Here is a 21,861-nt window from a genome sequence, read left to right on the forward strand (position 1 = left end):
GCTTCCACTTCCGTAATTAAAAGTTGGGTACTGGATGCGTGTGGATGGAAGGAGTCTAAGCATTGCGAACGTTTTGTTCTTTGTAGTACTCTGGCCCCTATCTTAGTTGGTGACTCTCAGGTGGTTTTCCTTGTGCTGTATGCCTTTTGGGGAGACTGCTAGTTCCCTTCAGTGGGTTCCATTTTCGTCTCATTTTGGGTAAGCCGTCAAAGCTCATGCTTCTAGTTGATTAGACCACTTAGAAAAATGTTTTTACCAGAACTGATGAAAATCAACGTTAGCAACAATGGGGAATCTCGTCTCCCGACTTAAAAAGAAGATAGGCAAATAAAATAGGAAATCTTGGTGGCTTGTAGGAACTCAATATGTTTGTAGTGGGGGATGTTTCATGGAACAGAGAAGTTAAAAATCATGACAGTGTAAATAGGGGTTTTATTTTATATGTAACTGGCTGTCTTTCACTGTACTTGTTTAAGCCACTTTAAGCTAAATTTAGGGTTCTTCACCATCTTCCTGGGAAACAGAAATTCTTAATAAATGAGTATTAAGACATAGGAAGGGATACTGTTAAAATTTCATTTTCAAATTGAGGGTGATATATTTAACACAGTATGTTTTATTTCTAGTCACATATATCTAGACACACTGATGTCATACTGTAAGAAAATGCTGTTAGGTTGTCTCCATAATATATGAGCCTTACGTTTTTAGCTTAAAAGAAGGCATGTCTGAGACAGTATAGTTGTTGCTTTTATGTAAACCATAGTCAGTTATCCATAGTTGAAAGATTAAATTGATTTGTCAAATGCATACATCTCTGTGAAGGTGAGGTATGAGTAACCAACAGGCTCAAGGTTTCAATAAAGCCTTATAGACTTGAATCATGCTTATGCCCCTGGTCTTACGGGTTATTTTTTAAAAATCCTCTTCAGATGCCCATCTGATAACTTGTTGACTACCTTTGTTACACACAAATACCTATTTTAATACTGCATATTAATGGTTTTTTAGTTAGTATATTTCCATTCTCCATGTGAATAAAAGATTTTTTTATTTCCAGTATCTTGGACCAGAACAATAAAGCACTTAAGATACAGTTTTAATAAGGTCATATACTATACAGAGTGATTGTTAAATGTTGTTAAGTAATATACAGACCTTCACATAAAAACTTAGGTATCTCAGTGGTGTTTGAGATATATACTTTTTTCTCTTTTTTTTTTCTCATTTTATTTATATCCTCTTAGCTAAGTAGTATATATCCAATACTCAGGTTAGCTATCAAAGGAATTAAACATTTTTGATATTTAGTTGCAAATTTACATAAAGCCATATATTGATTATCTATCTTCCTTATGACAGGACTATTGACCTTAATGATCAGGTTGGTTTAGTACAACACTGTGTATTATATGTATGTATGCATTTCTGTATAAACTTGTTTGAATTGTTTGTTTCCAAAATGGGAGTGGTAGGCAGTTGAGGAAAGATTTTCTTAGGTTAAATGTTTAAGAAATTTAATTAATGTACTCAAAATAAGATTTTACTTTCTAAATTCAGTTTTGTGGCAGGTAAAGTTTTTTTTTGTTGTTTTGTTTTTGTTTTTTTTTTTTTGTAAATAATAAATTAGCATTGTTTGGTAAACTTTCAGTTTTTGGGGGGGTAGAGGGACATTTTCTTGATATGTAAAGCAATTATTCACTTTAGCCAAGGTACAGATTTGTTTTTGGCATTTGAGAGGCTATTTTCCTTGTCTTCCACCTTTCAATAAATACTAAGATTGATAACCACAGTCTTCTTACCTTGGTTTTGTAATTATTTTCTTAAATTTGACATTATATTTTAGTCTCAGACTCTTTGAAAGTTCCAATTTCTGTCTTTAGATTGTAAAATCCTGAAAGTGATTCTAACCTGAAAGTCTGTTTAATCCACCTAAAGGCCAACAATAACACATCACGTTGCACAATAGAGGAGACATTGAGGTCATTTCAGATCTCCAGTTAGGTATGGGTTCTGGAGTACACACTAAGTCTTTCCTTGACCTGAATACCTTTGTTGCAAGAAGAGGATGGAAGTGCCATCCTTTTGAAAATATTTTTAGGCTCTTAAGAAGTGACAAGGTGAGCCGGGCAGTGATGGCGCACGTCTTTAGTCCCAGCACTTGGGAGGCAAAAGCAGGCAAATCTCTGTGACTTTGAGGCCAGCCTGGCCTATAGAGTGATTTCCAGGAAAGCGCCAAAGCTACACAGAGAAACCCTGTCTCAAAAAAAAAAAAAAAAAAAAATGATGTGGTGACAGGGTTTCTCTATGTAGTTTTGGTGCCTGTCCTGGATCTTGTTCTTTAGATCAAGCTGGCCTCGAACTCACAGAGATCCACCTGGCTCTGCCTCTGGAGTGCTGGGATTAAAGGCATGTGCCACCACCGCCCGGCGACATGGTGTATTTTTATACTTGTCTGAGTGATGAGAAAGCTCTTATTCTTTCTCCAGCTACTTTGATATATAAACAAAATTTAGCTAGTTTTAAAACGCATTGCTTCTTTAATGAAAAAACGATGTTTAATCTGGCTCTGACAGCTTACTTCAGATAGTGACTAGGATGGCAGTGGGGAGAGCTTTGAAGCCCTTTTTGGCTTGCTGGCTGGCCTGCCTCCCTTTGTTAAGTTTCTTGGAGATTGAACTGGTGGGTAAGTGTACCACAGACTTAGAGTCCCACCTCTCTAATACTCATTCAGACAGTAGTCTAGGCTGACTTTGCAACCCAGGCAGGCCTTGAACTTGTGCCCTTTCTGCCTTGGTCTCCTAAGGAACAGGCCTGTGCCCCCAAACCCAACTTTTCCTCGCCTTATTGTTTAGTTCCTGTAGATTGTGTACTGCAGATGGAGATAGAGAATATTCAACACAGAGCCTGAAAGACATACTTTCTCTTTTATGAGCAGTAAGAGATTAAGTTAAGAGATGTATATACTGATTTTGAAAGAGCCAGGATGTGGGAGGAAGTAGTCTTGCATTTCAGTATCTATCTTTCCAGCTTGTCCTGGATGTCATACTCAGTTAAAGAATATGAATGAGCTGAGGGAAATATATGGGCAAGTATAACTTACGTTAAGTAGAAATTGAAGGCAAACTATTTTAGTTTCTTTTTAAAATATTGTGTCTATTTTATGTGTGTGGTCTTTTGCCTGTATGTGTGTCTGTGCCACTCATGTGCAGTGCCAGAAGAGGCCAGAAGAGGGCTTTGGATGCCATAGAGTAGTGGTTCTCAACCTTCCTAATGCTGACTCTTTAATACAGCTCCTCATGTGACGCCAACCAGTTTTTGTTGCTACTTCACAACTATAATATTGCTACTGTTATGAGTCATAACGTAAATATCTGTTTTCTGGTGGTTTTAGGCGACCCCTGTGAAAGGGTCATTTGATCCCCCAAAGGGGTTGTGACCCACAGGTTGAGAACCACTGACCTAGGACTAGAGTTACAGCCAGTTGTGCACTGCCATGTGGTTGCTGGGAATTGAACCCAGGTGCTCTGGAAGAGCAACCATTGCTCTTAACCTCTGCACCATCTCTCCAGCCCACTTGTATGTTTCTTCGCTGTGACTTGCCAGCCATTACTGTGTCAATACAAGAACTGCAATTCCAAAATTAATTTGGACAGTTTTGTCTATCCTCACAGAATTTTTCTTGTTGAAATTCTGTTTAACTGAGCCACATTATTACGTGAAACATTTTTTTTTTTTTTTGAGGTGGCTTTTGTTCTCATTCTCTTCAGTGAAATTCTTGGAAATCTTCATTTCTTCATCTTTCCTCATTTCACTCACTGCACATTTAATCTTCTCTCTCTTAATCTCCCAGCAGAAATGGTGTTTCCAGAGGTAACCATTTACTGCCAGAGCCATCCCTGAGACTTCTTGGTACTTTTGTTTAATCTTGAAGCATTTAGCACTTTGTTTCTTTGTCTCCTCCCCTGCTCCCCTCCCCTCCCTCCCCTCCCTCCCTCCCTCCCTCCCCTCCCTTTTATTTTTTTCAAAGCTCTATGGTATCTTCTATTCTTTGTGGGAATGGTGGTGGGTTTTCGGTGTTTGGAGCAGATCATCTGCTTCCCTGACTCGCTAAATAAAGTAGTTACCATTGTCTTTCCTTTATTCTCCAAGCTCAGTTCCTCAAGTTATCTTTCTGACCGCAGGACTTTCAGTTAGCCTGGTTTCCCACTTAACGTTTTAATTACCATATGGTTAGATCTAGTGTGTGCCCACCTTGTACCCTCTCAAGCATTAGCTGCTCCTTTCTCTCTTGTTTGGTTATTGGCATCTCTGTCTACATTGCCATCTCTTGGGAAATCAGTTTTTCTTTTCCCTGTACCTAATGAGATGACTGCAGAAATGTTTTTAGTTCATAGAGTGTGGTAGTCATAGTAGATGCACACTCGACCTGCAGTCTTCACATAGTCTAAAATGTTCTAGGGTGCTCCTAGGTCCTCTTCATTTCATAATCCCAGTCCATTCTGTCTGATTTGCCCTACATTAACCTTTCTGAGATAGATAGGATTTTTATTCTTCTGTTGAGAAACATTTCATGGTGACTCCTTTTCTAAAGGTAAAGGCATACATTTAGTTAGAGCCTTTATGATACAGTCCTTTCTACCTAACATCATATATCACAATTATTTTCCATCTGATGTGGTCCGTTTTCAGCCTTACCAAATGACAGTGTCCAGTCATCTCAAGGTTTCCCTTGGAGATTGGTTCTGAGATGCGTTTTGTATACCCAGATCTTCAGATGTTATGTTATTCTATATAAATATTTGTCTATAACTTCTGTATATACTTTAAAGCACTTCTAGGTTATTTATAATACCTATTATAATTAAATTCCATATAATTTTTTTCAGGGATAATAAGTCTATATACATGGTCAGGCAGATGCAATATTTTTCCCATTTATTTTCAGTCAAGAGTTGATTGGATCTGTGGGCAAGTAACTCCTGTGGCTGTGGAGAGCTGACTATACTTACCATGCCCCTTTATGTACTTTGCTGGGGAAATACCTGGAACATAACAGTAACAGAGTGAAGTTTTGTATATCTTTAGAATCCCATCTCTGTACTGCTTTTACTGATGTTGTATCAACTGTCGCCTCAGTAGCTTGTGTGTAGAACTTACTTGTGCTCCTTTGAGAGCACAGGTCCTGACACACTTAGTAATGTACGTGTTGGGCTCTTCTCACACCTGGCACCTCAATAAGTGTTTAAGGAAACAGAAGAACAAATGATGTAGGCTTCTGTAATTTAAAACTCAGTTCCTGTATATAATTCCAGGACTTCCATAGAAAAGTGGAGAAACGTAGATAAGCAAGTGCTGTGGAGAAACCAAATTTGTGTTTTGTACTGTAGTCTTGGATAAAATTTAAGGTAGCTATAGAGGACCCCAGTTAGAAGAGAGGAGTTAATGTGTTAGGCAAACTTGTGAAACAGTCATTTCTCCCCTAGTTTTTCTGAAGATACTGAAAGTTATTACAAATTGAAGCCCCCATCCCCCAGACAGGGTCTCATTATGGAGCCCTGGCCATCCTGGAACTCACTTGCTTTGCTATGTGACCAGGCTGTCTTGAAAAAGAGAGGTCCTTCTGCCTCTTCTTCCTGGGTACTGGGGTTAGATCTGCTCCTGATCCCAGGGCAGGATTTCTCTGTGTAGCCCTGGCTGTCCTGGAACTTACTCTGTAGACCAGTCTGGTCTTGAACTCAAGAGATCCACCTGCCTCTGCCTCCTGAGTGCTGGGATTAAAGGCGTGTGCCACCATTATTTCTTTTGAATGTTTCTCATGATTAATGTTGAGATGTACTGCTTGTTATTAAGGCGTACATTAACCAGTTATTGTGCTGCCTTAGGTATGTCACACAAGAGAAGGTACTACATTGAGACCTGTCAGAAGCTATTTAAGTTGTTTTATCCCCATGTGTAAGCAGGTTGGTTATTGTGTTACCTTCTGCATATAATTCTTAAGCATTTTTTTTTTCCTTCCTTGTTACAGCTGTTCTAGGAAGAAAGACCTATTACACATTTTCCCTAGAAGAACTCCTTGCTTGAAGCTGGGCAGTGGTGGCACATGCCTTTAATCCTGGCACTCTGGAGGCAGAGGCAGAGGCAGGCAGATCTCTGAGTTTGAGGCCAGCCTGGCCCACATATCAAGTTCCAGGACAGTCAGGGCAACAGAGAAACCCTGTCTAGGGGAAAAAAAAAAAAAAAAAAAAAGCAACTGCTTGAACAATTTTATCTGAACTAAGTGATTCTCCAGCTTGTTTATTACAATGAGAACTTTATTTGAATTAATGATATATTCCAGAGACCAATTTGGATCTCTATCTGATCAAGTCTGGAATCTTCATTTCCAAATACTGTTTTTATGACTCAAGTACCTACTTTTAGATACTCAAAAGTAACACTACATGGCCAGTTAAATGACAGGAAGATATTTGCAACTAGATTTTTTTGTTTTTAAACTTGGTTAGTTTCAAAAGCCTACTGTAATTTAAGCTGTCTTTGTGGTGTGTGGCTGCTTTTGTTATCTTTATTTACAAGGCAGAAATGTATTAAGATAATCTTTGGGGGCCTTGGAAGATGGTTCAGTCAATTAAATGCTTGCTGCTGAAGTGTGAGGACCCAAGTTTGGATACCCAGCACCCACTTAAAAGCTAGACATTTGAGCAGTGGAGACAAGTAGAAAGTAGGTTTTGGATGCAGGGGACTTACTGGCTAGCCAGTCTAGCCAATTGGCAAACTCCATGTTTGGTGAAAGACCTTCCTTAAAAACTATGGTGGACAGCAATTCAGGACAGCAGATGTTGACCTCTGGCTTCCGTACACATGCCTGGATGCCTGTACACACCAGTATCTACCTACACAAAAAAGCTGTAATAGCAGTGAGAAAATAATGATTTGTGCCTTAACACTTGAGACAGGACCTCTGTAGCCAGGCTTTCCTCAAATTCAAAATTCTGCTCCTCCACCAGAGTACTGGGATTACAGGATGCATCACCTGTATCGGCCTATGGTATCCTTTAAAAAAATCAAAATGGCCACTTTAGATTTCTGACAGAGCTGAAAGTCAAAGCTACATAGGACAGACAAAAATCTCCTGAGGGCTAGAAAGAGGGCTGAGTGGTTAGGAGCTCATGCTGCTCTTATAGAGGACTGAGTTGGATCCCAGCACCCAAGTCAAGCCTCTAACTGCAGCTCCAGGCAGTCTTGACACCTCTGGCCTTGGAGCATCTGCACTTAACCTGTACACACACACACACACACCCCATTAAAATTTAATTCTTTAAAAAAAAACACTTACTTGTAAGCTCAGCAGTTATGAGCACTTACAGAGAGGTCAGGGTTTGATCCCGAGCACCCAGATGGTTTTACAACCATCTGCAACTCTCTTTGGTCTCCATGGGCTGCTGCATACACAGAGTTCATATGAACTCATGCAGGTATGCTCAGCATTCCCACACAAGTAAAATGATTTTATTTTCAGGTTTTGAAATGCTTCGCTTCTAAATTTTCCAGAAGTATTGCTACCTGGATTTTACAGGCATTAGTTAATTATGCTATTACGGTAACCACAGAGTTTCTCAAGCCTGAACACTTTCAGAGTGAATAAGGCACTATGTCTGAGACTATCAGGACAAATAGGTACAACTGGTTCCTGATAGAGCAGGAAAGTAGGTTCCCCTAACTTAAAGTCATAGGCAGTTCTTTCATCCTAAGCTGTAGGAAGAGCTGAGTGAGCCTACCCTTTTTTAAAAACACCAAACCAAGATTCTTTGAGGCTGCATCCCTAAAATACTTTCATAACCAAGTTTTTTCCTCCCTAATTTAGAAGCATACATATTTACTTTGTTTATACATAGCCACTGTCTAGTAAATGTATACAGAGTTATATAACTAAAGGATTTGCATTTACTTCAGGTACCGACCACACACAAGATAAGAGGCACATGGAAAAATAAGGTCAGAAACAAACTTTATTTACGCAGGGATAACAAAGATATCAGTAACTCAAATACTGAATAATTCTGCTTTGGGTTGGCTACAAGTTCATGCCTCACCAATCCTGTTTCATGGCAGTTCAAGACTACAGTTCGTACTTTCCACCAGATCTGTGGTAGTCTTGAAACTTGCAAAGACTCAGTACACTGTCGGTAGCTTGTTGAATAGCAACAGAAGAGACGATGTACTTGGTAGTCAGTCTCTCACAAAAAAGACATTATATCCCAGTTCTGTTAAAGCGCCAGTCAGTAAGGCCCATAAGGGAATGAAGACATAGGACAGGTTCATGGTAGTAAACTGTTCCAGTTTAGCACACAGTGCAAGGCAGAAGGCTAACTTAAGTAACATTGCAACGAGGTACCAGGCTTTCTTTTTAATGCTGTGTGACCCATGTCGGGGGTCAAAGCCAGACTTACACCGTCCAGCCATCTTCACAATCAGCATGACAAGAAGGATAGTGTCAAATATCCAGACTGGAATAAATATGAGGAACCAGTTCCAAGGTGCCTTCTCATCCAGTTTCAACACCAACATAATCAGGAAGAGTAATGTGAAAAGCCAGGTGAGGAGTACTCTCTGAGCCAAGGACATTCTCATTTAAACCGTTTCAAGAGGCTGTTTCTGGGCTGAAATAAGGGAGGTACACCCTAGAAAAGAAAAAAAGGTCAGGATTTGACAGCAGAAATCACTTCTATTCCTAATAAAGTTGCCTGCTTCCCACTTCCCAGACTTTCTACTTTGGAAAACATTCTACAGTTCAAAACCTCTTGTGGCAATCCCAACAACCATTTTGTATGCGTGTATGTGTGTGTGTGTGTGTGTATTAAAGTATTCTATTTTGAATTATGTGTATGTATGTGGGTATATGCATGCAAGTGCAGGTGCCCTTAGAGGCTGGAGGTGGCAAATTCTACTGGAGCTGTAATCCAAGCAGCTGTGAGCCTCCCACCAGCAAGTCCTCTGTAGGAGCAGTCTGTTCTTCACTGCCGAGCCATCTGTCCAGCCACTGCCACCATTATAGTCCATCACTACAGCACTAAGATTTTAGAAGAGACACTGAGTATGAACTTTACTCAAGAGGAGTTGGTTCCTCCTCAGTGCTACCACTCAAGCCCAAGGCGTGACTTGATCTGCACCTCGGCGATGTTCTTAACCTCTCTGCAAACTTGCAAACCTATAGTTTTTTGTTTAATTTCAAGAGGTGCTAAAATCAAGCATCAAGGTCAAAGCAGTGAAAAATGAAATGAGGTTTGCAAGGATAGAATGGCTAATATACACTGTGAGTACATCAAGACTGCAAGGTTGCCACTGGCTAAGTAACAAAAGAGATTGATAACTACATTTTCAAAGAATCCTTGTTTCTTACATTTTTAAATATTTTCTTGCTAAAGCAGACCACTTAGAAAACTAGATATTTTGTCATTACTTAATGTTTAATTATTCTATGACAAGGGGCTTTTATGTCACTATTCTCTCTAAATCTATTCTGAAATACTCATTTAAAATTTTTTTCATATGTATGTATGTCTGAATGTGTGTGCCACTTGTGCAAGTGCCCACAGAGAAGAAGAAGATGGGAAATGCTAAGATTCTTTCTGAACGTGAACCTGAGCTGGCATCCCTGGCTGCCGTCCCCAGGTGCTAGCTACAGGTAGTCCTGAACAACCTAATGTGGGTACTGGGAAATGAACTCAGGTCCTTTGGAAGAGCAGGAAGCTTTTAAATCTCTGATCCATCAATCCATGACCCTTTTGTTCACAATTTAAGAGTTACTGTTACCCTAGGATATATCCTTAAGTCTGGAAGGCCTAGTACCTGCTCACTGCCAGAATATTTTCAATTTCTCTTATTTTTTTCAATGCTAACGTCACTAAACCAATTCTTAAAAAAAAACTTCCATTTTAACTGGGACTGCATTAACATATCTTAGCTTAAGGTATAAATAATGTATTATATTTAATTTTCATGTATGGATTTGCAGACCATTAAAACATAGGGTAGATACAATGGGAAATCAGAAGCCAAACTACATGCAGCTGAGTAAGGAGTTGATGGAAGGAGATGGAAATAGCTGAGAAACACTATTCCTTTAGCTATGTGGAGAAGAAAATGAAATATAGGACATGGGATTGTGGAAGGAGTAAGTAGAAATAATTAGTTCTCTCCTTCCACTATAGATCCTGGAGATTGAACTCAGGTCATCAGCCTTGGTGGCAAATGCATTTACCTGCTGGACCATCTTGCCAGCCCAAGAAGAAATATGTAGGAAAGTAGGCTCCATGATAAAGCCTTAAAGAAAATAAGCCACTGGCAAATGACACATTGAAGATGAATAGAGGGGAAGAGACAGATCAGAAACTGCAGAGGTAAACAAAAGGAATGGGTGCTAGAGAAGATGCAGAAAAAAAAAAAACCAAAAAACAAAAAAAACAAAACAAAACAAAAAAACAGGACGAGCTGAAGAACTGCATAGAAAGAGCAAATGCCCTAGACCAGTGCGCTCAATTGTACTGATGTACTCTGCACATCTCCAGGAGGGCAATCTTTGGAGAGGTACACATCTGTTATAGTTCCGTACTTAGATGTGACTGTCTTTGCACCTTCTCAGACCGATTTGCATTTGTTTAGTTTGCAAAAGCTTTGGACTGCAGTACTTTGGCTTTAAGGTAGGCTTCCTTTTTTGAGACAGACTTTCAGTATGTAGCTCTGGCTTGCTTAGAACTTCGCTAATACAGACCAGGCTGGCTTTGAACTAAAAGAACTACCTGACTAAAGGCATGGGGGTGAAAAAGAACTGCTCACACTGGGCTCAGTCCTGGAAAGCAATTTTCTTTACTGGTCTTTCCTTGTTGGAAGCCTTACATAGTGGAATGAGATTATTTTGGAAGCAGAGGTGGAGATGTGTCTGCTTAATTAACTATATATGTTTTTAATTCTGTGGATGTTTGCTCAGTCCCAACCTCTGATTTGGTCAATTTTAAGAACCTTTACGAATATTTGTGATCATAAGCCCCTTAAATATAACTTTCTTGTATGCCACAGGATACAAATTCATTTTGTTTCTCCTTCAGAACAAATACCAAGTTGTCTGCAATGACCACAGGCATTTTAGGACAAAAGGCGAAAGGGCATAAGCTTACTGTGGTTCTAAGTTTCTACCTGTGAGCCGAAACAAAATTCGATTGCAGGGAAATATTCTCAACAAGGGAAGCAACCTTACTGATATTTAACTGACATTTAAAGGATTGCATAGGCTGAACTACGACGGTGATACAGATCCCAATTTTACAAAAACATCTTAATCGGGTTAATAGAATTTATTTGTTTTTTTTTTTTTTTTTTTTTTTTAACCACTATTTTCTCTCTAAGGGACGTCAAAGGCACACTCCAAGGCTAAGATTTGCTCAACAGATATTTCCCACGTTAAGGTAGTTATTTCTGGTACATGGAAGGTAGTTGTGTTTTTTTTTTTTTTTTTTTTGCTCATGATTCTGGATCCATTGTCGAAACCTTCAGAGTTTTTTCCATATGGAAATCTACAAGCCTCTTATCCTATCACCTGCATCAAGTGATCAGTGTGTAGTAGAGTCGTCCAAGGTCTTTCCCACACCATTCCATTTCCCTTCTCCCGTGAACTCTCCGTACCCAAAGACAGCTTTGTTTAATAAACTCCTAATTTCCGCTACAAAATCAGTGGCCTCTCTGCTTACAACTTGGCTGACTTTAGAGCTCATCTGTCCTGGAATGCAAGGATGCTGCTAAACTATCCCGTTCTTTGGTATGCAAATACCCACGGTGGTTTCGCCGGGCTGTCCCTACTCTCCCAAACCTATATTGGAATTTAATGCAGATTTTGCAAAATGTACTCCGTAGTCGTCCTGCCACGCGCCCGCGCGCTAGTGTGGCCACAGCGTGATGGGGTGAGGGTCACCTAAACACACGGAGGCAGCGCCGCGGTGCCGAGCGGGCAAGGGCCGAGCTCCCGACTCACCTGGTAGCGCGGCTGGCGGGAGAGCCGAGAGGGCAGCGAAGGTCGGGAAATCCGCCAGTTTGGATCCTGGTCCTCTTCCACACTTTTCCCCCCATTAAATTCTTAGTCCTTCACATGATAATTAAGGAGAAGATACAGTTCCGCCTCTCCAAACCGCCGCAGCGGAGGCCCTCAACAAGTCCGGGCTCCGCCCACATCCGGGGCTGTTCCTGCGGCCCTCAGCCTATCTCGTAGAACGGAGAGGACGCTGGCCCGCTTTTGTGAGCCCCTTCCCCGCGGTCATTGGTCCTTTCGGCCGCCAGTAACTGACCGCCTTCCACTGAGCCCGCCTCTTAGTCCTATAGGTTGGGAGGAAAGTCAGTCTAGGCTCTAGCCCCGCGTCGGCCCCGCCCTCGCATCGCCTCGAGCCCCGCCCCGCTCGCCCTGCCCCCGCGACCTGCGGGCCGCGGCGCAGACTCCGTGGCGAGCCGAGGGGCGGGGCGTCCGGGGGGCGGGGCGCGGGGCGGGCGGCGCGAGGGTGGAGGCAGCGCGCCGCCGGCGGCGGGGCTGTAGCTCTTCGGGCTCCGGCGGCGGCGCTAGCCTGCGAGTCTCTGCGCGTCTCCTAGCCGCGTCCTAGCGGCGCGGGCGGCTACGGTAAGCGCCACGGCTCCACGCTCGGCGGGCCGTGTGGAGGGCGCCGCGCTCCGACAGGGTCCCAGGGCCGTGCGGACCGGGCGGCGGGCGGGATGGGGGCAGCTCCGGGGTCGGCACGGTGCCCCCCGCCACGGGCACCTGCGGGCCACGCTCGGCCGCGGCCGCCTCCCATCGCTGGGGCGCGGAGGCTGCGGGCCGAAGCTCGGCGCGGTGTGGGCGCCCGCGCCTGTGCGCTCTGCCGGCGTGGGGTCGCGGGGTCCCCAGAGGGCGCATGGGGGCGGCGGGTGGCCTGGCCCGGGCCCGCGCGAGGTCCGCTAGCGGCCGGAGGCGCGGGGCGCGCGGGGCGGTCGCCCTGAGTGCAGGCGCTGCCCGCGCGGAAGGGCAGCTGCTGCTCCCGCAGCCAGGGCACTCTGGAGTTGCAGATCCGACGGTGACTGCGGAGGGGCGGCTGCCCGAGTCCTGTGCGCGGGCCTTGCAGGCTGTTTCAGGTTTGCAAACAATGCCGTGGTCCTCAGGCATGCTTACCTTGGTTTCTGCCTCGTGTTGACAGCCATCGGTCTGGTATTGTTCTGGTATTGTGCTTTCTAACTCATCACCGCCTTGTCGACTTCGGGGATCATTTTGCTAAGCATTTTATTTTTATCCTGACAAAACCGAAGAACTGCATTAACATGTGCTATCGGGCAAGTAGAATCTGGAACAATTAATTAATTTCCCTGTGGATTTTGCTTACTTAGATACTGCTGAGATTAGGTATGCAGTTTACAATTGTTTTGTCAGTAGTAGATGTTGCTTACTTTGATGTTACTTTACGTGTAACACTTCTGTAAATTTTTTTTACTGCTTTCATCAAACATTTCTAAGGTTTCTTGTCTTTTTTCCCCTTCTTCTGAGTATTTGATTATAAACTTAGCTTTGACTTTGCTAGGTACTTTTGTAAATTCTTTTTTCCACAGCACTTGAGTTCAAGTCCTAACTTCGGTTTGGCATACAGGCTGTAGATTAAAGAGAAAGAAACGTGTGTTTCTGTGAGTTTTATGTCTCGGACTCCAGAGGAAAGGAATCGGGAGGTCTAAGAAGGCTGAGCCATGTCTGTGACCAGAAAACAAGGTGCTTCCAGTACACATTTTGTCCCCCTTTGGAAGTAGCCTGTCTCTTGCACAGGGAAGCTGTTGAATGCCTTAGATAGGGCCAATCTAGGTGTTCGGTGGGAGGGTTCTGATTTTTACCATATTGTAGTAGAGGGTGAAAATGTAAGCATTTCAAGTGCAGCTAGCAGCTGGGCACTCTTGTATAGTCAAACCTGCAAGAGTAAATATTTTAAAGGCCAAATTGGCACTGGACAGTTGATCCTAAAAATAGATGAGTTGAACAGTTTTTAAGTGGAAACCTTTTTGGCTAGTCCATTTTATGCATAATTGTAAGGAATTTGTAATGCAAATGGCTTCACCAAGAGAATTTATGTTAATATGTTGAAAAAATGAAAATCAGAAAGTAGTTGGACTATGTATTATCTCATTTAATCTAATGACTACTATTTTCTATTTTACAACTAAAATTAGTTCAATATTTCAATCGTAATTAGTTGATGGGTTCACTTATAACAAGTTTGATTACAAGGACTGCATTTCAAGTCATTATGCTTTACCACTACAGTAAAACTGGCTTAAACTTGGTATAAAGAGACTAATAGACAACAGTGTTGCAAAAGGATAAACTGTATCCAAGTTCTCTTGTAACACTTGCAGATCACTGTGTAATAGGCAGTGTTGAGTGTTGCTGAACACATAGGGATGGAGTCAGTCATCTCACTTTTTAACAGCCTTTTAAGAGGAGAGATATTTAAACAAATGATAATACCTCATTATATTGTGAGAGAATGTGTGGAATCTCACTGACTTTATGGGGAGTTTAAAAGATAGACACCAGGGCCAGGTGTGGTAGCAAATGCCTGTAATCCTATCTATCATTTGGGAGGCTGGGAGGTGTCTGAATTCTAGGACAGCCAAGTCTACATAGTGAGACTTTTTCTCAAACAACAATAATGAGAAAACACAACAAAACAAAACAAAGTTACCAGAGGTTGAATACCTATTGATCTTTTACTGTGAATATGATAGTCAGTTTCCTTATTTGTTTAGCAGAGAGCATAGTATTTCCAAGTGGATGTTAGGAGGATGGGTGGGAGGTCTAGGGAGGAGCTGTCTAAGAGCATTGGCAACTTAAAAGAAGTTTTCATAAATAGGGAAGAAAGCTATTCCATGAGTATAGATTGAGAGAATGAGAATTATAGTTTCATAGAAAAGTACTTGTGAATGCCAGTGGTAAATGCTGGTTTGCATAGAATGTGTCTGAGCAGTGTGAGTATAGTATATCCACTTTTGATGGTTGGAAATTGCAAACTAAGTACTAAACTGTCTTTGTTGCTGTGACAAAACACCGTTACCAAGGCAGCTTAAAGAAGTATTTAATTTGGGTTTGTGGTTTTATAGGGTAAGAGTGCGGCAGGCAGGCAGGCAGGCAGGCAGGGCCCTGGTTTTTTTTTTGAGACAAGGTTTCTCCCTGTGGCCTCAGCTGTCATAGAACTCAATCTGCCTCTGGAATCCTCCTGCCTCTGTTTCCTGAGTTCTGGGATTAAAAGTATGCACCATCACCGCAGGTTGAGAACTTAAATCTCGATCCACAAGCATGGACCAGAAAGAGACAGAGATGTACAGAGAGAAACTGGAAATGGCTGGGCTTTTGACCCTCAAAACCACCCCCCGCAGTGACACACCTCTTCCAACAAGGTCACACCTCCTATTCTTCTCAAACAGTTCCTAACTGGGGGCCACACATTCAAATACAGGAGCCTATGAGGACCATTCTTACTTAAACCACCATATACACTAGAAACAATTTGTGTGTTATATCCTTACCTAATACTTACCCTTCAACATTTATTTTCCAAGTGTCTGGTTAGTCAGGCATGTCATAATTTCATTGAGATTTTCCATTCAAAACACTCCGAGAGGTGTTTACACCTACTGTGGACTGTATTTTGGCATTCTTTGTATAGGAATCTTAAAGTGGCTTTTGTTGCCCCCAACCTCTTTATGTAGTCTAGAAACTCCTTTATTGGTTGACTGTCTCTCTCTCTCCCCCTCTCTGTCTCTCTGTTTCTCTCTCTGTTTCTCTCTCTCTTTCTCTCTCTGTTTCTCTCTCTCTCTCTCTCTCTCTCTCTCTCTCTCTCTCTCTCTCTCTCTCTCTCTCTCTCTCTTTTGGAGACAGAGTCTTCTTGTGTAACCTTGGTTGGTTTGGGATTTCCTATGTAGACCAGACTGATCTTGAACTCAGGTTCTGCTTCCTCTGCCTAGAATTAAAGGTGTGTGCCAGCACCTCCAGCCTACTATCTTAAAGCTAGCTTGAGATACGATAGTGGGACATCACTTGGGACTGCACTTGAAACTGAGAAAGATTCCGAGCTTCTATTTCTCTGGTTAGCATGAAACGATCCATCCATTGGGTTTATGAACGTGAACCGTCACTCAATCACCAGAAGCATATGACTAAGATGAAAATACATAGGACATTTAGGACAGCTGCATTTTTAGTTCAGGTTGTTAGTGTCATGCAAATGGATAAAATGTGCAAAGAAATCCAGAGGTCAGTTTGCAAATGAAAATGCTGACTGTTTCCTAGAGCAGGTAGTTTTTATGAGCACTGGGCAAGAAAGAAAATATGCTGGATTTAGTTCTGAATAGCAAACATGAACTAGGGCAGGAAATGGCTGTGGCTGAAGAACTACCTGATAATAATCATAACATGATTAAATGTGACATGTAATGAGAGGAAGTAAAGAGTGCAGCTTTCTGCTGTAGAAGCAGTAAGACTGTTAGTTTATCTGCAGGAATTTTGAAGAGAGGTAGTAGGCACTGATAGCTCGTAAAACATTGAATATGGGATCTGAAAAATAGAGATAGCAAAGATTTATGAAAGATATTTGCAAGTTATATACACAAGTTTCCATGTTCTGTAGAATGGGTTTAGGACTGAATTCTGACATTCACCAGTTCGGAAACTCTGGGCTCATTGTTTAACCTTTTTGTGGTTTGGTTTTATTCATAAAATAGAGCTGTCTGTCTTGTTAAACTTTACCTTTAAAAAATGTCAGTGAGATATTAGATGCCTTGACACAGTGCTTGGCTTCTAAGACTTACTCAAAAGCTGGTTGTTGTAATTATTTGACTGTATTGAACTCTAAAAAACAGACAGCTGGGTGTGGTAGCATACACTTTTAATCCCAGCACTCAGGAGGCATTGGCTGGCAGATCTCTTTGAGTTCAGGCTCAGCCTGGTTTATGTAGTGAGTTCTAGGCCAGCCAGGGCTACATAGTGAGGTAACCCTGACTCAAAAACCAAAACCAAAAACAAACAAACAAAAAACAAATAGAAAACTCCATAAAAAGGTAACAAAACCAAAAATGGCAAACAGGAAAATAACTCAAGAAGCAGTACTCTGCTGAGTCATTCATAGGCAGAGTTCAGTAAAGAATTACTACAGCAACATGCTGTATATGTATGGAGTGAGTTTCATATTTTCAAGTTTTTCCCCAAAGAAAGTAGTTCAGACTTTTGAGTAGAGAGTAGATAGGATTTCTTAATTCTTATTGTCAAAAACATAAAGTCACTGAAATCAGGTCTCAGCAATGTGAATAAAGTATAGATAAAGGGACTTGTTTTTCCTCAAGTCTCTTATTCATTTTATTCCTAAAATACTTTTTCCTGTGTTTGTGTGTGGTATGTATGCATGCATCTGTGGTGTGTGCACGTTTGTGTGTGAGGGTAGGCCAGAAGTTGGCATTGGGTGTCTCCCTCTGTCACTCTTCATTGTACTTTTTGAGACAGGGTGTCACTAGACTTAGAGCCCACTGACTTGGCTCACCTGGCTGGCCAGCAAGCCCCAGGGTCCTCCTGTCTACCACCCAAGCGATGTGATGGGACTACAGGTGTACTGCACTGAGCTTTGTTACTTGGGTCTGGGGATGGATCTGAGATCCTCATGCTTGCAAGGAAAGAATAATTGAGCCATCTCTGTAGTTGGTTGTTTTTAACTCTTGGCTTTTTGGAGGACCTGCCACCCATCTCCCAGATAAATCACACATGGAGGCCTATTAGTTCTTATGAATGCCTGGCCTTAGCTTGGCTTGTTTCTTCCCAGCTTTTCTTAACTTAAATTATACCATCTACCTTTTGCCCCTGGGCTTTTACCTTTCTCTGTTTCTGTATATATTTTCATTGTTCTTATTCCGTGTCTGGCTGTGTGACTGGGTGCTGGCCCTGGGTGTCCTCATCTCCTTGTTCTTGCTCCTCCTTGATCCCAGATTTCTCCTCCCATTTATTCTCTCTGCCTTCTCCTGCCTTGCTATTGGCTGTTCAGCTCTTTTTCAGACCATCAGGTGTTTTAGACAGGCACAGTAACACAGCTTCACAGAGTTAAACCATCTTTGCATCATTAAATAAATGTTCCACAGCATAAACAAATGTAACACATCGTAAAATAATATTCTACAACACATCTCCCAGCCCCTTGTTCCTAAAATTTTATAGATACAAGCCATTAATTATTTCATTTAAAAAAAATTTTTTTAGAGAAAACTTCATTATTGTGTTTGTAATACATGGGTGTGGGTGTGTCACAACATATGTATGCAGGTCACAGGGCACCTTTATGGAGTTGGTTCTCCTTCTACCTTTACATAGGTTCCAGTGATCAAATGTAGAAAGTCAGGCTAGTGTGGCAAGTGCTTTACCCACCAAGCTATCTAGTTGAGCCTTGTCTTAGTTACTTTTCTACTGTTTTGACAAAGGACCATGGCCAAGGCAACTTATGGAAGAGTTTATTGAGGGCTTACAATTTCAGAGAGTGAGTCCGTGACCATCTTGGCAGGGTGTTTGGGTGGCAGGCAGGCATGGTGCTGGAACAGTATCTGAGTGCTTACATCTCAAGCATGAGGCAGGGTTGAGGGAGCGTGGAGAGGGAAGACTCACTGGGAATTGTGTGGGTTTTTGAAATGTCAGATTGGGGACCAAGCATTTAAATATGTGAGCCTATGGGGACCATTCTTATTCAAACTACCACATTCCACTTCCTGGTTCCCATATACTTGTAGCCATATCATAAAGAACAATGCATTTAATTCATCTTCAAAAGTCAAAGTAACTTTTAGAAGTTTATTGGGGTTACTGTTTCAAGAGGGTTAGTCCATGATCATCATGGTGGGAAGCATGGCAGCAAGCAGGCATGATGATGAAGCTGGATCTGAGAGCTTACATCTCATCCTCAAGTCCAAGGCAGAGACAGAATTAACTGGCAAGAGTGTGGGCTTTTGAGAGCTCAAAACCCATCCCCAGTGGCATATCTCCTCTGACAAGGCTGTACTTCCTAATCTTTCCAAAACAGTTCCATCAGCTGGGTACCAAACATTCAAACCTATGAGACTGTGGGGGCAGTTCTTATTCAAAACACCACAGCCCTTATCTTTTAAGAGTACTTTATTCTTTAACAACTTCATACAACTTCAACTGCCTCCTTCCATGCACCCCTGTGCCCCATCATATTTGTTTCTGCTCCTTTTTTTTTTTTAACCTACCCAGTCTAGTTAGCACTGCCTGTTGGAATGTTGACCCATATTGTTGGCTTGATCTTGTGTAGGTAACCATAGCTAGTGAGTTTATGAGTGTAATAGCCATCCATGTCCACAGGACAACATTCTTCTCGGTCCCTAACTCTTAGATTTTGTGCTCCCTCTTCTGTTTCCTGAGCCTTAGGTGCAGAGTTTGATAGATGTCCCATTTAGGGGTAGGCACCCAACAGTCACTTACCCTCTAAACTTTGACCAATACTTTAAATGCTTATTGGCTTCTAGAGAAGTTTTGTGGGCCAAAATTGAGGACAATACTAATCTATCTGTATAAACAAAAATATTTAGATGGCAGTTTGACAACATAAACATTTAGCATAAGTCCCTAGGGCCTATTACCTACCTAGCCATGGCCTTTTGATCATGTTTACAATAGCAGATACTGATTTCTTCTTGTGGAATAGGCCTTAGGTTCATTCCTTCCAAGTCCTTGGTGCCAAGCTGTTAATAATACAGTTGTAGAGGCTTTAATTGCAAGTAATCCTGGGGTGATAGAGGGGCTAGTTAACCTGTATGTATTTCTTAAGTTTATATCATACATCCTTTTGCCTGCTTTTGGATGCTGAATATACAGATGTAAAATTTATTGAAAAGTAAATTTATCTTGTTTTCTAAATCTGTTTTCCTTTTGTGTTCTCTTTCCTGCTGGATGGCTCTTTTATTATGCCAGCTGAAAACTGTGGCGTATCTTTACTCTTCCATCCCATGTCTTCTGTGTCAAATTAATAACTACATTTGGTCATTCTCTCTAACAACTATCTTTCAACCATGCCCTCCCTGTCTTAGTTCCCACAGTTGAAAGAAAAGAGACCTAATCAAGCCCCTTTGCCTGACTTGGTTTTAGGTCCCCATCATCTTTCAAGTTAATCTTGTTAATTTCTTTACTTTTCATTTAGCCTCGTAATAATCAATTTTTCATATATTGCCTTCCCCAGTGTTGTTTCTAAATTATTAACATAATCGTAATTATATAACATAAAATGTGCATGTGCCAGTTACATAAATACCAAAGCTCTTCATGTACTTTTAGTTTCAACAGTGTTGCTTGATTATCTGTCTGGGTCTAGAGGTTTCTTTCAAGGAAGAATTTTAGCTACATGTTAATTTTTTTAGTAGGCAAAGGGTGATCATACTTATTTCTTCTTCACTGAGCATTGATGTCTTGTTTCTCTGAAGGGATTTGTTCATTTAAATTGTTAAATTCATTAGTGTAATTAGTGCTCATAATCTTTTTAATGCCTGTGTGATCTGCAGTCAGCTGGGCATTGGTGGCACATGCACTTGGGAGGCAGAGGCTGTCAGGTCTCTGTGAGTTCGAGGACAGCCAGGGCTACATAGCGAAAGACCGTCTAAATGGAGGGGGGGGGAACTGAAGCTGTGTTCGTACTCTTATTCTTGACTCTGGGAATTTGTCTCACTATCTGTACCCCCAATGGGATCTGGCTAAGGGTTTAGCTGTTTTGTTGAATATATCAATGAACCAGCCTTTGGTTTTCCTCTTTTTTTTTTTTTTAAATACTCATCATCACTGATTTATATTCTTTATTATTTCCTGTCCGCTATTTATTTACCTTGAAATTTTTTTTTATTTTTTAATATTTATTTATTTATTTATTTATTTATTTATTTATTTATTTGCTCTTGACATGATATCCTGAGCTGGAAACTTAGCTCATTTGAAATCTTTATTCTCCTGCAAAATAAAAGTTTAATTCTGTTGACATTGCTGCTGCCGTTGTTGCTGTTATAGCAGTGGCGGCCACCGCTGCTAGTGTTTCTGGGATTGCCATTTCATAATTGGTTACTACAGCTAGCACAGAGGAGACCCTGGCAGCAAAAGTAGCTACCACAGTTAGTTAGTCTTTCATTCTATTGGGCATGATAAATTTAATTCAGTAGTTATATACATTTCAATTGGCTTTGAAAATTATAAATTTATAAACTCAAGTTCCATTTGCTTTTGGGATACCATCTTACAAGGACTCCAATGTGCAGTAAGGCTCGTTAAGGAAGGGAATGGCTCAGTTGCCTTTAGCCTACTGGCTATGGGTGGGTTAGGACCTCTGTTGGTCTTTTCTGTGTTGAACACACAGATTGCAAGCCCAGTGCCACTTTGAGATCTTTGGCAGCAGTTAACTCTGCAGCTCACACATGACTGAGCCTGTATGATAATGAGTATTCAGAGACGGGTAATGCTTGGGGGGCGCTCACCAACCTAAGGCAGAGCGCCTGTGTGGACTGGTCAGTCGTCTCCATGACGGGTAAGGTGACCTGCTGACTTCCCACACAACCGAAATCAGAAGCTCATTTTTTAGTAAAAGGGGCCCCTGTTTTGGGTAACTGTTGCCTTGCTTGCTGACCTTGACCTTGATATCCTCCCTATGCTAATTCCCTGCCGGGTTCCACCCTCCTGAATGCTTAAGGGAAGTTCCTTGTCTGTGTATCCTGCATAATGGGCGTTAAACAGCTTAGATGCAAGATTGTAAAACATCAGTAGGGAACTTCTGCCCTCCGGGGTTC

The 21,861-nt window shown here is 41.6% G+C and overlaps 2 protein-coding genes across 3 annotated transcripts in view; one reads left to right on the plus strand and one right to left on the minus strand.

Moving 5' to 3' along the window:
- Window positions 1–7,991: 7,991 nt before the first annotated feature.
- Tmem60 (transmembrane protein 60) lies at window positions 7,992–12,428 on the minus strand. The gene is made up of 2 exons (XM_059256471.1): window positions 12,026–12,428; window positions 7,992–8,681 (listed from the first exon to the last, which is right to left on the minus strand). The coding sequence occupies exon 2, from the start codon at window positions 8,629–8,631 to the stop codon at window positions 8,230–8,232; it is 402 nt and encodes a 133-aa protein (XP_059112454.1). The 5' UTR covers window positions 8,632–8,681; window positions 12,026–12,428; the 3' UTR covers window positions 7,992–8,229.
- A 120-nt stretch (window positions 12,429–12,548) lies between these two features.
- Window positions 12,549–21,861, plus strand: part of Phtf2 (putative homeodomain transcription factor 2) — a 114,921-nt gene continuing 105,608 nt past the window's right edge. For both annotated transcript variants that reach the window (XM_059257245.1, XM_059257246.1), the window contains exon 1: window positions 12,549–12,658. The gene's annotated coding sequence lies outside the window, so the exon portion shown is untranslated. The remainder of the gene's footprint in view (window positions 12,659–21,861) is intronic.

The sequence above is a fragment of the Peromyscus eremicus genome, chromosome 3 (genome assembly GCF_949786415.1).
Source record: "Peromyscus eremicus chromosome 3, PerEre_H2_v1, whole genome shotgun sequence".
NCBI classification, from domain to species: Eukaryota; Metazoa; Chordata; class Mammalia; order Rodentia; family Cricetidae; genus Peromyscus; species Peromyscus eremicus.